This window comes from Pelodiscus sinensis, chromosome 1 (assembly GCF_052426305.1).
Source record: "Pelodiscus sinensis isolate ZL-2025 chromosome 1, ASM5242630v1, whole genome shotgun sequence".
Taxonomy (NCBI): domain Eukaryota; kingdom Metazoa; phylum Chordata; order Testudines; family Trionychidae; genus Pelodiscus; species Pelodiscus sinensis.
The window spans coordinates 155,733,208-155,747,021 of record NC_143052.1 but is presented as its reverse complement, the minus strand read 5'-3'; the positions used below and the strand labels follow the sequence as shown (position 1 = coordinate 155,747,021).

The window sequence follows — 13,814 nt, the reverse complement described above, 5'->3', positions numbered from 1 at the left end:
GAAAACAGTAGAAACACAAGTATGAAATAAGTCAGTAAAATAAACACCAATTATGGACAAAACTGTGTAACCAACACATTCACATTATTAACTATGTACTCACTTTGCATTGACAAGGATGATTAACATTAAGAAATAAATAAAAAATGGATCTGCTTGTTGTAGGTATCCATCCCATATTGCCTGAGTGACTTCTGGTGAGCAGTAATATGAAAAGAGGCTTCCAAGCTGAAAAGTTGGGGAATAGCCAGAGAGAAAGAGAAGAGTAAGGAACAACTGTAGCAGGATTACAATACTGCTAACAGATAGACAAGCTAGCTAAAAGAAAAACATTCAAGACACGTGAAACTATGCATTAATGGATAATTCTACCCTTGACAAGGACTTCTGAAAAAGTTTCAGAGGTAGCCATGTTAATCTGTTTCAGCAAAATCAATGTGTCTAGTGGTACCTTATGGCATAAGCTTTTGTGAGTTGCAACTAATTTTGTCAGTTGCATGAAGGGAAAGAAATAGAAACAGATAGAAGGGATACAGAGAATGGGAGTGTTACATCAGAACTAATTCAAATCAGGATGGATGTGGATAAGAAGTTGAAAATATCTAAAGTGGAAAATTACCAGTACTTATTGTAATAAGAGCGCCATTCCCATTTCTTATTCAAACCCATTTGAGCATAAAAACAATCATACCGAGTCAGGCCAAAGGTCCATCTAGCCCGGTATCCTGTCCTCCGAACAGAACAGGTAATCATTAAGTGATCCCTCCCCTGTCACCCATTCCCAGCTTCTGACAAACAGAGGCTAGGGACACCATTCCTAGCCATCCTGGCTAATAGCCATTGATGTTCCTATCTTCCATGAATGTATCTAGTTCTTTTTGGAACCCTGTTAAAATTCTGGTCTTTACAACATCCTCTGGCAAGGAGTTCCACAGGTTGACTGTGCATTGCATGAAGAAATACTTCCTTTTGTTTGTTTTAGACCTGGTACCTATTAATTTCATTTGGTGACCCCTAGTTTTGTGTTACAGGAACAAGTAAATAACTTTTCCTTATTTACTTTCTCCACACCACTCATGATTTTATACATCACATAAAATTCCCCTTTAGGAGTGTCCTCTTTTCTAAGCTGAAAAGTCCCAATCTTTTTCATCTCTCCTCATCTGGCAGCTGTTCCAAATCCCCTAACAATTTTAGCTGCCCTTTTCTGATTTTTTTCCAATGAACTGGTGGAATACATACGCATATGTATTTTAGCTCAGCAATTTAACATTGCAGCCTGTTTTTGAAGGTTTTTTTGCCTGAGGATGGCAACTTTTAAGTCTGTAATTGTGTGTCCAAGGAAGTTAAAATGTTCTCCCACTGATTGTGTTTCCACTCTTGATGTCTGATTTGTGTCCATTTATTCTGTTGTTTAGAGACAGTCTGGTTTGTCCAGTGTACATGGCAGAGGGGCATTGCTGGCATATATCATGTTAGTAGATGCTCAGGTGAACTACAAATCAGACATCAAGAATGGCAAATTTGACACCATCAAAATGGTGGTGTCTGAACAGAAATTGTGAGTGGCTCATTACAATAAGTAATTTTCCATGTTAGGTATTCTCACCTTCTTATCCACAGCCTTCTGATCTTTTTCTTTCATTTCATGCATCCGATGAAATACATGAAAGCTTATGCCATAATAAAGTTGTTAGTCTCTAAGGTGCCACTGCAATACTCCTGAAAAAGTGGCACAGCATGGATCCAGACTGCATGTCTTCTCATATATGCTCACTTCACAGCTGAAGTTTTTTGTTTTGTTTTATTTTTAACTGTCAGGCCCGCAAACTCAGGATCTGAAAGTTAAGCTGGACTTATTTATGCTTCATGTACCTTCAGCAATACATGTTTTAAAATTTAACTGAATTATTCTGATGAAGCATAAGCTATAACAGAATTCGTTCCCTATTGTTTTATTTGCTCGGCAGGGCTAAAATTAACAAAAAGTAGTAACAGTATTTATTCAAGTGAGTAAAGCAAGCAGACGTGACTTTGAATACATATTGTGAAATAGTGTACACTTATTATTAAAGTGGTCCCATTTTTACATGACCACTTTTTTCAGCTGAGACAGACTTTTAAGTTAAAGAAGTCACACATTATTGTGACAGTTAGACACACTTAAGCTTTAAATCATTAGGCTGACAGTTGAGTTACTATCTATCTATCTACCAGGAATAGAGTGTTTTATTATCATCATAAAAAGTTAATCTTTGGGCACATATACTGTAAAAAATGCATCCTTTCCACTACATAGAACGTGAATGAAAGAAAACAAGCTGTGAATTTGCTGTCATGCCAGACAACACCTGTAATGACATTTAACTGAAAAAGGCATAGTACTTGGCTGATTTAGTGGCTTGCTGAGCCTTACTGTATCCCAGATGGGATTGTTACTCTCATGGTTTACAATAGCACTTCATCTGCTTTTAAAAGCTACCTTGAGAGCAGCTGCCACAGGCAAGGGCCCTGCTACGGACAGGTGCTGCTTTTGTTTTAAGCAGCCTCTGTCCCCGGAAGGACCAGGAACCTCACAGGCAGGGGCTGCTTCCATGTCCAGAGCAACCTCTGTCCGTGGGGAGCGTGGGCAACCCACAGGCTGGGACTGCTCTGGCTGAGCAACCTCTGTTTTTGAAGAGCTGGGGCCCACTGCAGATGGGATGATCCAGATGGCAGCAGTCCCAGCCTGAGGCTGAGGGGATGACCCCCTTGGGCTGGAGTAGTCCCCAGCCCAGGATCCTGCTTTAGTTAGTTAACTGGTGAAATGTTAGGCAAACCTAATGTTTAACCAGTTAACTGATTAATCAGGATTTTAGATTCCTAGTGTATATTAATATTAGATTTTACCTGCTGCAGTTTAGTATTAAGTTGGTGGCAGCACAAAAAGCACCAATTAAAAAGATGCTATTTTATACCCAGTTTTCTGGCTTCTTATCCCTTTAACTTGAAGCAAAGTGAAGAGCCTTTGAAAAACTTGGTAGAGCCCAAGGATACAAAAGACATCCTGACTACTAGGATCTTTAACAGCTTTACCACCAGTGTCTCTAATACATATGCATTTTAGAGACTCATCCTGCAAAATATAATTTATGAAAATTGTCTCAAACAAAGTTGTGGATTTCCTACACTACATAACAGTAGTTATCAGATTTGAGTTTGATCTTGCAGTCTTTTCATATACACTCACACTGACATCAATATGATGTGTGACTATAAAACAAGTGCCAGACCACATTAAATTAAAGGTGTGTGTGTGTCTGTGAAAAGCCAATTCTTTAAGAGACAGTGATGCAAAGTCTTGGGCTACTGTAAAAAATTATTTGGGTATTAGGCCTAGCGTACACTTCATCTTCCCTGCTTGATCTAACCTAGCAATGAGCAACCTAGGATAGTGGGTGGACCACGAGTAGCCCTCCATCTTAGAGGGCTGCAAGACTTTCATAATCAAGACGGCCTCTTGGGATGTGGTAGTTTTGCTAACTGCACTTGTGCACCTAAAATTTACAGGGTATGCCAACTGAATTGTAGTTGTGCTTTGATTAGATGCTGAGGAAAAGGAGCTCTCTCAGTCAATGCTATATGCAATCAGCACGCATCTCACTTTATGTGCCCTTGTTTTACATGCATGTCATTTTAGTATTACTAGTAAGAAAAAAAAAACCCTATGAGGATGACCAGCAGAATCGGATGACTGTGCATGGGCAACAGTGGAGGCCACATGTAGAACCCCAATGGGCTATGAGGGAGGAATTTAAAACATACAAGTAACTTGAATTTGTAAACTGACCAGCCCTATTGTAATCCATAATCTCTGAACTGATGTCGATATGCAAAACAACTGAATATGTGTGGAAGTGTGCTGTTTAATTACTTCTTGGAAGTTGCAGTTGATTCATGAAATTGCTACGCATACATATTAAGCAGCACTTCCAATCCATAGTATCAATAGCTTAGGTTTTATATCGACAGTAAGAATCTAATGTTCACAAGATCTCACCTTCTATTTGGAATGGAAAGGCTGGAGGCTATAAAAGTGACATCCTAAAAAACATACATCTTTGTGTTCTTCCTCTACTTCAAAATACTTTTGAAGGGATTAAAAAAGTAAAACCTCCAAATTTCTTTGTATCACTATTACATAGCTTGGCAGTATATAATTAAAAGTTTCTACAGAAATTTATTTTTCATTATGTTTCCCTACTTTCACTTTATTACCCAGTTGAGTGCATATGAGTCTGGTGTCATCTTCTTTGTGTCTAGAAAGGAGCAGAGTTCAGGCTCATGGTACTGGAGGAGAAGCCTAAATAGGTGAAATGGTCTCCCCTTCAGGAAACAATCCCTAGAAAGCAAGCAGGATGACAGTGTTTATGAAAAAAAAAATCTTAATAATCGAGTCAGCTTATATTGACAAGTCTCAGCTAAAAAGAAAATAGAACTGCAAGTGTGTTAAGAGGAAACATGTCATCCTTTACTCAGATAAGATAGTGGGGAGAATTAACAAATACATGTCAAACCAATCTGATAGCTTTCTCTGATAGGATAACGAGTCTTGTGGATAAGGGAGAAGTGGTGGACGTGGTATACCTAGACTTTAGTAAGGCATTTGATATGGTCTCTCGTATGATATTCTTATCAATAAACTAGGCAAGTACAACTTAGATGGGGCTACTATAAGGTGGGTACATAACTGGCTGGATAACTGTTGTCAGAGAGTAGCTATTAACGGTTCACAATCCTGCTGGAAGGGCATAACAAGTAGGGTTCCCCAGGGGACTGTTTTGGCACTGGTTCTGTTCAATATCTTCATTAACAATTTAGATATTGGCATAGAAATTATGCTTATTAAGTTTGCAGATGATACAAAGCTAGGAGGGGTTGCAAGTGCTTTGGAAGATAAGGTCATAATTCAAAATGATCTGGATAAACTGGAGAAATGGCCTGAGGTAAACAGGTTGAAGTTTAATAAAGACAAATGAAAAGTACTCCACTTAGGAAGGAACAATCAGTTTCACACATACAGAATGGGAAGCAACTGTCTAGGAAGGAATACTGAAGGAATACTGCAGAAATGGATCTAGAGGTCATAGTGGACCACAAGCTAAATATGAGCCAACAGTGTGACATTGTTGCAAAAAAAGCAAACATGATTCTGGGATGCATTAACAGGAGTGTTGTGAGCAAGACACAAGAAGTCATTCTTCCACTCTACTCTGTGCTGATTAGGACTCAATTGGAGTGTTGTGTCTAGTTCTGGGCACCACATTTCAAGAAAGATGTGGAGAAATTGGAGAAGGTCCAGAGAAGAGCAACAAGAATGATTAAAGATCTAGAGCAGTGTTTCTCAACCTTTTTTTATACAGTACCCCTTTAAAAATTTTTTTAAGTATCCCTAGCGCCCCTCCCTCCTCACTCTAACCCAATGCCCTTCCCTGCATCAGATCCAGGCTCCGGATGTATGGTAATCCTACATTTGAAGTGCCCATTCCCACCACCTGGCCCTGCCTCGGCAGCTTGTCTGCAGGGCACAAGAGCCCTACCAGTGCCGGGCTCACTGTGAGGGGCTGTGCACTCCCACCTCACTCTGACGCCTCCCCTAGCATGGCACCTGGAAGAAAATGCCCCCCCGCCTCACTACACCACTGATGCCGGGGTTCCTTTGGAGCAAAGCTTCACAGCCTTTTAAGCTCCTCTTTTCAGTGCCATGGGGAAGGAGCGATGGGGATGCATTGTACTGAGCTGCTGGTGGGGGTGGGGGTAATGCATATCTCCAGGTTCGGCCACCCTCCCTGCTGGAGCACCCCAGGGAGGCTGCTAGAGAGGCAAAGAACTAGGAGTCGCAGCCGTGGAAGTGATTTTTTTCCCTTCCCTGCCCAAACCCACCCCCCAACTTGGAACTGTCTTGGGTCTCACCAGAGCTGCCACAGCCATACACTTTTCCCACCAGTGCTGGGGTGCATGTGCATAGCGGCTGTTAACATCCAGGCGTGCGGCTCCAAACATTCAATTTGACAGGCATGTGCCACCGCCCCCTCCCTGATCCTTTGCAGGGCAGTCCCGGACATTTTATGCCAAATTTCACTTGTGTTGATAAACCCTCCCCCCCCCCCTCCCCCAGACTTCTCTTGCATACCCCTAAAGTTAGGCATACCACTGGTTGAGAAACACTGGTCTAGAGAACATGACCTACGAAGGAAGATGAATGAATTGGGCTTTTTAGTTTGAAAAGGAGAAGACTGAGAGGGGACATGATAACAATTTTCAGGTACCTAAAAGGGTGTCACAAGGAGAGAGGAAAATTGTTCTCCTTGGCCTCTGATGCTAGGACAAGAAGCAATGGGCTTAAACTGCAGCAAGTGAGGTTTAAGTTGGACATTAGGAAAAACTTCCTAACTGGCAGGATGGTTAAGTACTAGAATAAGTTGCCTAGGGAGGCTGTGGAATCTCCATCACTGGAGATATTTAAGAGCAGGTTAGAAAGACATCTATCAGGGATGTTCTAGAATGGCACTGGGTCCTGCCATGGAATTGATCATCTCTCAAGGTCCCTTCCAATTCTAGTGTTCTATGATTTTTAAACAATTTAAGCCACCACATTTAAATATCATAATAAAGTTTAAACATTCTTTTGTAAAAAGCTCTTTGGGTAAGAGTGTGCCTCAAACAAAACAGAGACAATTGTTAACTGGTCAGTTTCATTAGACTAAAGTGATTAAAAAAAAATCTCCATGTACATCTGAATAAACATTTCATATTAAGCAACTAGTAGGAAAAGAATAGAGTCAAATCATAGTATGCAAGACAATAAAAATAGACCTTTCTAAGTTAAACCCATTCAATACACAGCTCTCCCAATCAATGTAGTTAACTTGAGTGTCTCTTATGTTGGCAGTTCCGTGGTGTTAGAACTTAAGTGAAATATTCCACAAATTAAATGCATTATTTTGGATATTAAAATCTGTGCTTTCTAATTCAGTTAACAGTGTAATGGTACAAACTGAAGACAGACATTCCATTGTCTTATTTTTGGCGTAACAATTTAAGATCAAAATTATTTTTCATCTGAATGGTTAATAAAAAAGCTCAAGTCACTCAGACTTTACAGCTACCAATATTCAAAGTGGGCTAAAAAAATCTTTCAGAATTTAGAAAATTAGTTTATCGGAATTTCAGTTTACAATGACAAAAATAAGACCTCAATTTTAGATGTAGTAGGATTTTTCTTAAACTGCTCTGCTGAATAACTTTGCTCTTTACTACTTACCAGGTCAATCAATCCTCTAGTAGCCTGTCACTTGTCTAGTTGAAATGCAACTCACTGCCTCTCAAGAGCAGTGAGTTCAAATAGTTAACCTCCTCAGTCACTGAAGAGGTAAAAAGGCAATATGAAGCAAAGAAAAAAAGTGTTTGAGATGCTAATTTAGACATCATTTTCTAGCCAAAGAAAAAGGAGTAGACAACCTTAAGAGGAATCTGTTTTCCATCCCTCACTAGAAGTAATGTTGCCATGAGAGAACAGATGTAGAAGAATTCTTAACCTAACACCTGCCAGCATTATCAAAAGAGGATGGGAAATACTGTAGATTACTATCAATCATCCACCAGCATTCTATGGTGATTATCACTATTTCAGATCACATACTAAATAGGTATGTGAAAGGTTAACTGGATACCTGCTTACCCAGTAAATATCACCCTAACTGGAATCGGAAAGTATTACCAATTTAACTGGTAACCAGCAGTGGCTGGAGCAGCTCCTCCCACGGGCATTATCAACACCTACACTGTTTACTGAGCTCTTAGAGGACATTTAGAAGTAAGTTAGAGCTAAATAACAGTACAAAACACAGAGCTAGGACTGGTGGCTGTGAACAAACTTTATGGGACCATTGGAAAGTTGGCCAAACCTACAGTAAGTGGATATCCAGCTAACTAAAATCATGCTGGACCAGAATGATTCAACCTGTACCATGAAAACTTCAGTATTTATTTTCTGGGATCATATCTAACACATATGTAGCATTTAGATTAATTACATGTTCATGTATATCTCCAATTTTGCAATGATCTGAGAGAATCTGGCAGTTTTGCTTCAAACAATGCTACTCTGTTACTGCAGAAAACTACAGTAAACTTCTGATAATCCAGTACCTTTGGGACCCAGGGGGTTTTGGATTATCGGATATGCTGGAGTATCAGGAGGTACTCTGGAAGGAGAGGTGGGTCGGCGGGGAATGGTGCAGCATGGGGAGAACCCTCTGTTGTTTTGCAGGGAGGCAGGGGAAGCCCCGCGCAGCTGCCGGTGACAGGCCAGCTGGGGCTGCAAGCGGCAGTGGCAACTTGGAGAAGTGGCGGGGCAGAGCAGCTGGGGTGCTGCCAAGTTGGTCCTGCAGCGCCACCCCTCACCTGAGCGGCGCTGCGGGACCAATCCGGCAGCACCCCAGCTGCCCTGCCCCACGGCTTCCCCAACTCTGCTGCTGCTGAAACTGACAAGCGGCGGAGTTGGGGAAGCCACAGGCAGAGCAGCTGGGGTGCTGCCCGGTTGGTCCCGCAGCCCTGTCTCTTACCCCCCTGCTTGGCGCCTGGCAGCACTCCAGCTACTCTGCCCCATAGCTTCCCCAAGTCCGCCACTCATCAGTATCAGCAGCGGCAGCTGCGCAGAGCAAAGCAGCTGGGGTGTTGCCGGGCACTGAGCAGGGGGGGTAACGGGCGGCGCTGCGGGACCAACCTGGCAGCCTCCAGCTGCTTTGCTCTGCGCCTCTTCCCCAAATCCACCACTGGTCAGTTTCAGCAGCGGCAGCAGAAGACTTGGGGAAGCAGCATGGAGCAGCTCCAATTGTCCAGCTGGCTGGAGCACTTCTGGATTCCAGTTGGTGCCAGACTATCGGGAGTGTTGGACCACTGGATGCCGGGCAATTGGAGTTTTACTGTATATTGTTTGCCAAACTCACCATTAATGTATCTTTTCAAAGAAATTAGTTCTAAAAATTTAACACATTCAATGTCAGCAACAGTTGTTTCTTTTCTCTCTCTCATATATATGTGCACGCACATACACACTTTACCTGGGAATATACTTGTTCATGATAGCATAAAAGCAATTGTACAAATCACTGCGTGGAATTCGAAGATGCACCAGTGGCTTGAGTAGATGTATCCAACCAAGGCAGGAGCTGTATTTAACATTACGTGATTTACAATAAAAGGTAATAATGGATTCAATATCCAAAAGTAATACTGACTTCTCTTCTTCTGGCACTGATAGCTGATCTGGAAATAGAAAAATATAACAAATACTTCCGAGACAGTTAAGGAATAGTTTCATATGGTAGTTACATTCATATACAAAACTATAAATGCACATAGAAAGGGATAGAAAATAAGAAACAGAATACCTTACTGCCCCTGTATAAAACTATGGTACGCCCACATCTTGAATACTGCGTACAGATGTGGTCTCCTCACCTCAAAAAAGATATTTTGGCCTTGGAAAGGGTTCAGAAAAGGGCAACTAAAATGATTAGGGGTTTGGAACGGGTCCCATATGAGGAGAGGTTAAAGCGACTGGGACTTTTCAGTTTAGAAAAGAGGAGACTGAGGGGGATATGATAGAGGTATATAAAATCATGAGAGGTGTGGAGAGGGCCAATAACGAAAAGTTACTTATTAGTTCCCTAAATAGAAGAACTAGAGGACACCAAATTAAATTAATGAGTAGCAGGTTTAAAACGAATAAAAGAAAGTTCTTCTTCACACAGCGTGTAGTCACCCTGTGAAACTCCTTGCCAGAGGAGGCTGTGAAGGCTAGGACTATAACAGAATTTAAAGAGAAGCTAGATAATTTCATGGAGGTTAGATCCATAAAAGGCTATTAGCCAGAGGATAAAATGGTGTCCTTGGCCTTTGTTTGTCAGAGGCTGGAGAGGGATGGCAGGAGACAAATCGCTTGATCACTGTCTTCGGTCCACCCTCTCTGGGGAACCCGGTGCTGGCCACTGTCAGCAGACAGGCTACTGGGCTAGATGGACCTTTGGTCTGACGCAGTATGGCCATTCTTATGTTCTTATGTACATACAAGTAGCTTGAATCAGATTTTTGAAGTGATGTGAAAATGAGTTTTAAGAAAAAGTCATTGGACTAAATTTTCAAAGCAAGTTGAAATGTCACAATGAAGTGGAAACAGATAAGACTGGTTTTTCCAGCCTATGTGAAACAAAGAGGTAGATTTAAAATGTGCTAAATGCCCATCTTTTATTCCAACTTGGAGCACTCAGCACAATCTCCCAAGCTCCACAAGTCAAAAGGGACTGATTCAACAGACTATTCCATAATGTACGTCTTCAATGCCTCAAAAATCCACTTACATACAAAACACAAATTTGGGTCTTGGATAGATTAACTATCAGAACATGTCTTCTGATGGCAAAAGTGTAGAAATGTCACACACAAAATACGTATCTCTTAGGTTGTATTAGCGCTGGCTATGCTTGGCAGCTCAATAAAGTTTAAAGTTTCCCCTCCTACCTTTCTCCACCCTGTCTCCTCTGGCTACTAAGGACTGTGAAATGAGGGGAAGTGGCAGACAAAGGAGAAAGACTTGCAGAAAAATCAGATTGACAAACACAGTTTGAATCTCTTAACAGCAAGTCTGTCTGGTGAACCACAAGAGGAAACCTGATCTGACAACCCAGGATAGGACTCTCACTGAGAAACATTACTGGTCACCAGCAGTCTGGAAGGAGTGAAAGAGGAGTACATAACAGGAGTGGAAGAAAGAATATAGGTTAATGAGTGAGCCAGCTGTCTATTTAACCAGATTACATTCAGAATAGCCAGCCTATAAATGCAAATACCAAGTTAAGTAACAGAGCTTGGGATGGATACAGACCTTGGAATAAGGAAGCATAAAGGCTGGAGGCTTGACTAGCCTGTGTCACTGCCTTCCTAAAGCTCAAGGTGATGGGAGGTGTACACAAAAAGCTCAGCTGGCAGCATTGGAAAAAGGATGTAACTGGCAGACTAACAGTTTTATTCAGGGTGGATTAATTTAAAACACTAATTTTAATCACAACTCAAAATCCTTGATTTACATTTACTTATTTAAACTTGCAATTTAATCATGTTTTTCAACTATACTTTTTAGATATTTTCTTGAAGAGAGGTTCATTCTCACAAGAGCATGGACCTCCCTGGTTGGACACCCTTGGGACCCAAGTGGTCCAAAACAAGAGAGTTTGCCAGCCTACAAAAGTTCAGGCTTCTGGGTTCTGCAGGGCTTTCCTCCAGGCCCCCAGCCCACCTAGCATGGTGCCCTGGGCCTACCTACCAGGCACAGCCGCTCCTGGCTGGCTGGCTCTGCTCTTGGCCGCTGGCCTTACCAGGTTGCCTGCCACCAAATTGGCTCTCTGCTCCCAGCCTGCAACCTCTATAGCTGGGACTCTCTGGTCCTGCAAAATCCATCTTCCTGCTTGACAACATTGATTATCTATACAAGGCTATGTGCAGCTCACAGAAACACAGCCAGCCTCCCACTTTTCCATGCCCTCAGCCACAAGCCACAGTCACTTACCCCTTTCTCATCTTTCAGTTCTAGTAAACTTAGCAGTCCTTTCTAACTACAGTTGACAAAAAGTTCTAGACAAAAGAGTAATTTAAATTCAAAGGAAGTCACCATGCTCTAAGTTACAGAAATGAGTTCATTGTTTTACATTTCTTTTACAAATATCACCAAAATACATGCAACTGTGTTACAGAAGTATTACACACTGTGGTAGTTGGTACCCCATCTGAATATCCAATGGTGCAAGAATGAGGTAAGCCAGGACAAGTAGTGCAGTGGGAGACTGTTTCTCCCTCAAAAGCTGTAGAAAGTAGTATTGATAGTTAAGTGGATGGGCATACTGAACTTGAGAGTCAGCTCTGAAACAACATTTTATCATGATGCTAAGAAGTACTGTGTTGCTCTTTGGCACGAGCTGTCAATTCATGTCAAAGTTCAAAACACAAAGGGCACTACATAAAAATTATCAAATGCAACAGACCAATCTTTTTGCTAAGTGGTAATTTGCAGTTTGAACAGTCTCAGTCCCTTTTTTCCACTGGATCGTGTTTGGATTATGCAGCCCATCACATAACAGATAATACCTGGCACTTCCTTCATATCTTCCATTCAAATATGAAGTTCTGCTTGCACATCAAAGATATCCAATGATTCTTTTGTGCTAAGCTTTTACCTTCCATATCCAAAACACCCATCAAAATTTAAATAATAGGGAAGGCAATTATGCTAACTACATGACTGGAAGAGAGCAGGCATTATAGAAATGTAATTAGCAAACTTACCAATCAGATCTTGGCAATCCTTGTGAATTATGCTCTGTTCCGGAAGATCTAAACAACCATCCCAGGATGCCAGATTGTCCCCTTTTCCTACAACATTCAGTGCAATCTGAAAACAAACAGTTATTCAAAGCATTACTACTTTACCTATGTCAACTCTTCAGATTAAGCTCAAAGGAGAATAAACATTTCAAAACTGAATTAATATACACGTCAGAATTGTGCATGGCACACATGCACTCACAAAGAGGGGATAATCCTTCTATAATTATTCATGATACTGAAATCATCAGTTTCAAAGTAAAAAAAAAAAAGTCTACAAGTATTATACTACTTAGAGAGATAGTTACCTTCCAGACTTTGGCCCTCAAATCAGCTGGTAATGGTCTTCCTTGAATTATGTTTCTTACTGTTTCAAGATCACAACCTCCTTCTTCTAAAGCTTCTTCAAGGTCTTTTTCCCTACATAAAATATTTTGTAACATTTAAAAGTACTTTAAACAGAAAAATGTTTTGATTATTCAATATTGTCTTGTATGTACATTCCTGTTGTATCCGCTAAAGATTCTTGCAAGCTAGAGTATGCCATCAACTTAAAAGAACATTTAAAATAAGCGTCCTGATTGGCTGTTCATAAAAACTCAGATTACATAAACCAAATATTGTAAAACCTGATTTATCTTTCATAACGTGTGCCATCTGTACCAGGCAAATTACTTGAAACTATGGTAAAGAATAACATTATCAGACACATAGATCAACATAATTTGTTGGGGAAAAGTAAATATGGTTTCTATAAAGGGAAATCATGCCTTACTAGAGTTCTTTGAGAGGTCAAGAAACATGTGGACAAGGGGGATCCAGTGGATATCCTGTACTTAGATTTTCAGAAAGCCTTTGACAAGGTCCCTCACCAAAGGTTCTTAAGTCAAATTAATTATCATGAGATAAGAGGGAAGGTCCTCTCATGGATTGATAACTGGTTAAAAGACAGGAAACAAAGGGCAGGAATAAATGGTCAGTTTTCAGAGTGGAGAGAAGTAACTAGTGGGGTCTAAGGATGTTAAGGACTAGTCAACTACCCAATAAGCAAATGCTTATCTGATAGTCAGTTGACTAGTCGATTCCCCACCCCCACGCTGCCTCTATCAGGTAGAGGCAGCAAAAGGGGGCGGGGAGAAGAAGGGGTACTTCAAAGTGGCAGCACCGCACAACTGAGCTGGAGATCAGCTGTGCAACACTGCTGCTTTAAAACCCCATGGCGGTATTTCAAAGGGGTAGCCACCGCACAGCTGATACCCAGCTCAGCTGTGCGGCACTGTCCCTTTAAAACACCGAAGTGCCATGGAACCCAGGGTCAGCTGGGACTCCCCAGCTGACCCTGGCTTCTGGGGAAATGCCACGCAGAACCCCAACTGGCCCTGGACTCCATGGTG

The 13,814-nt window shown here is 41.4% G+C and overlaps 1 protein-coding gene across 2 annotated transcripts in view; it reads right to left on the bottom strand.

The window, feature by feature from the left end:
• TBC1D23 (TBC1 domain family member 23) overlaps positions 1-13,814 on the bottom strand; it is a 47,268-nt gene that overhangs the window by 24,865 nt on the left and 8,589 nt on the right. For both annotated transcript variants that reach the window (XM_075914153.2, XM_075914230.2), the window contains exons 2-6: positions 12,729-12,840; positions 12,382-12,487; positions 9,105-9,309; positions 4,258-4,381; positions 104-228 (exon numbers count right to left, since the gene is read on the bottom strand). In XM_075914153.2, coding sequence (XP_075770268.1) covers positions 104-228; positions 4,258-4,381; positions 9,105-9,309; positions 12,382-12,487; positions 12,729-12,840 — 672 coding nt within the window. The remainder of the gene's footprint in view (positions 1-103; positions 229-4,257; positions 4,382-9,104; positions 9,310-12,381; positions 12,488-12,728; positions 12,841-13,814) is intronic.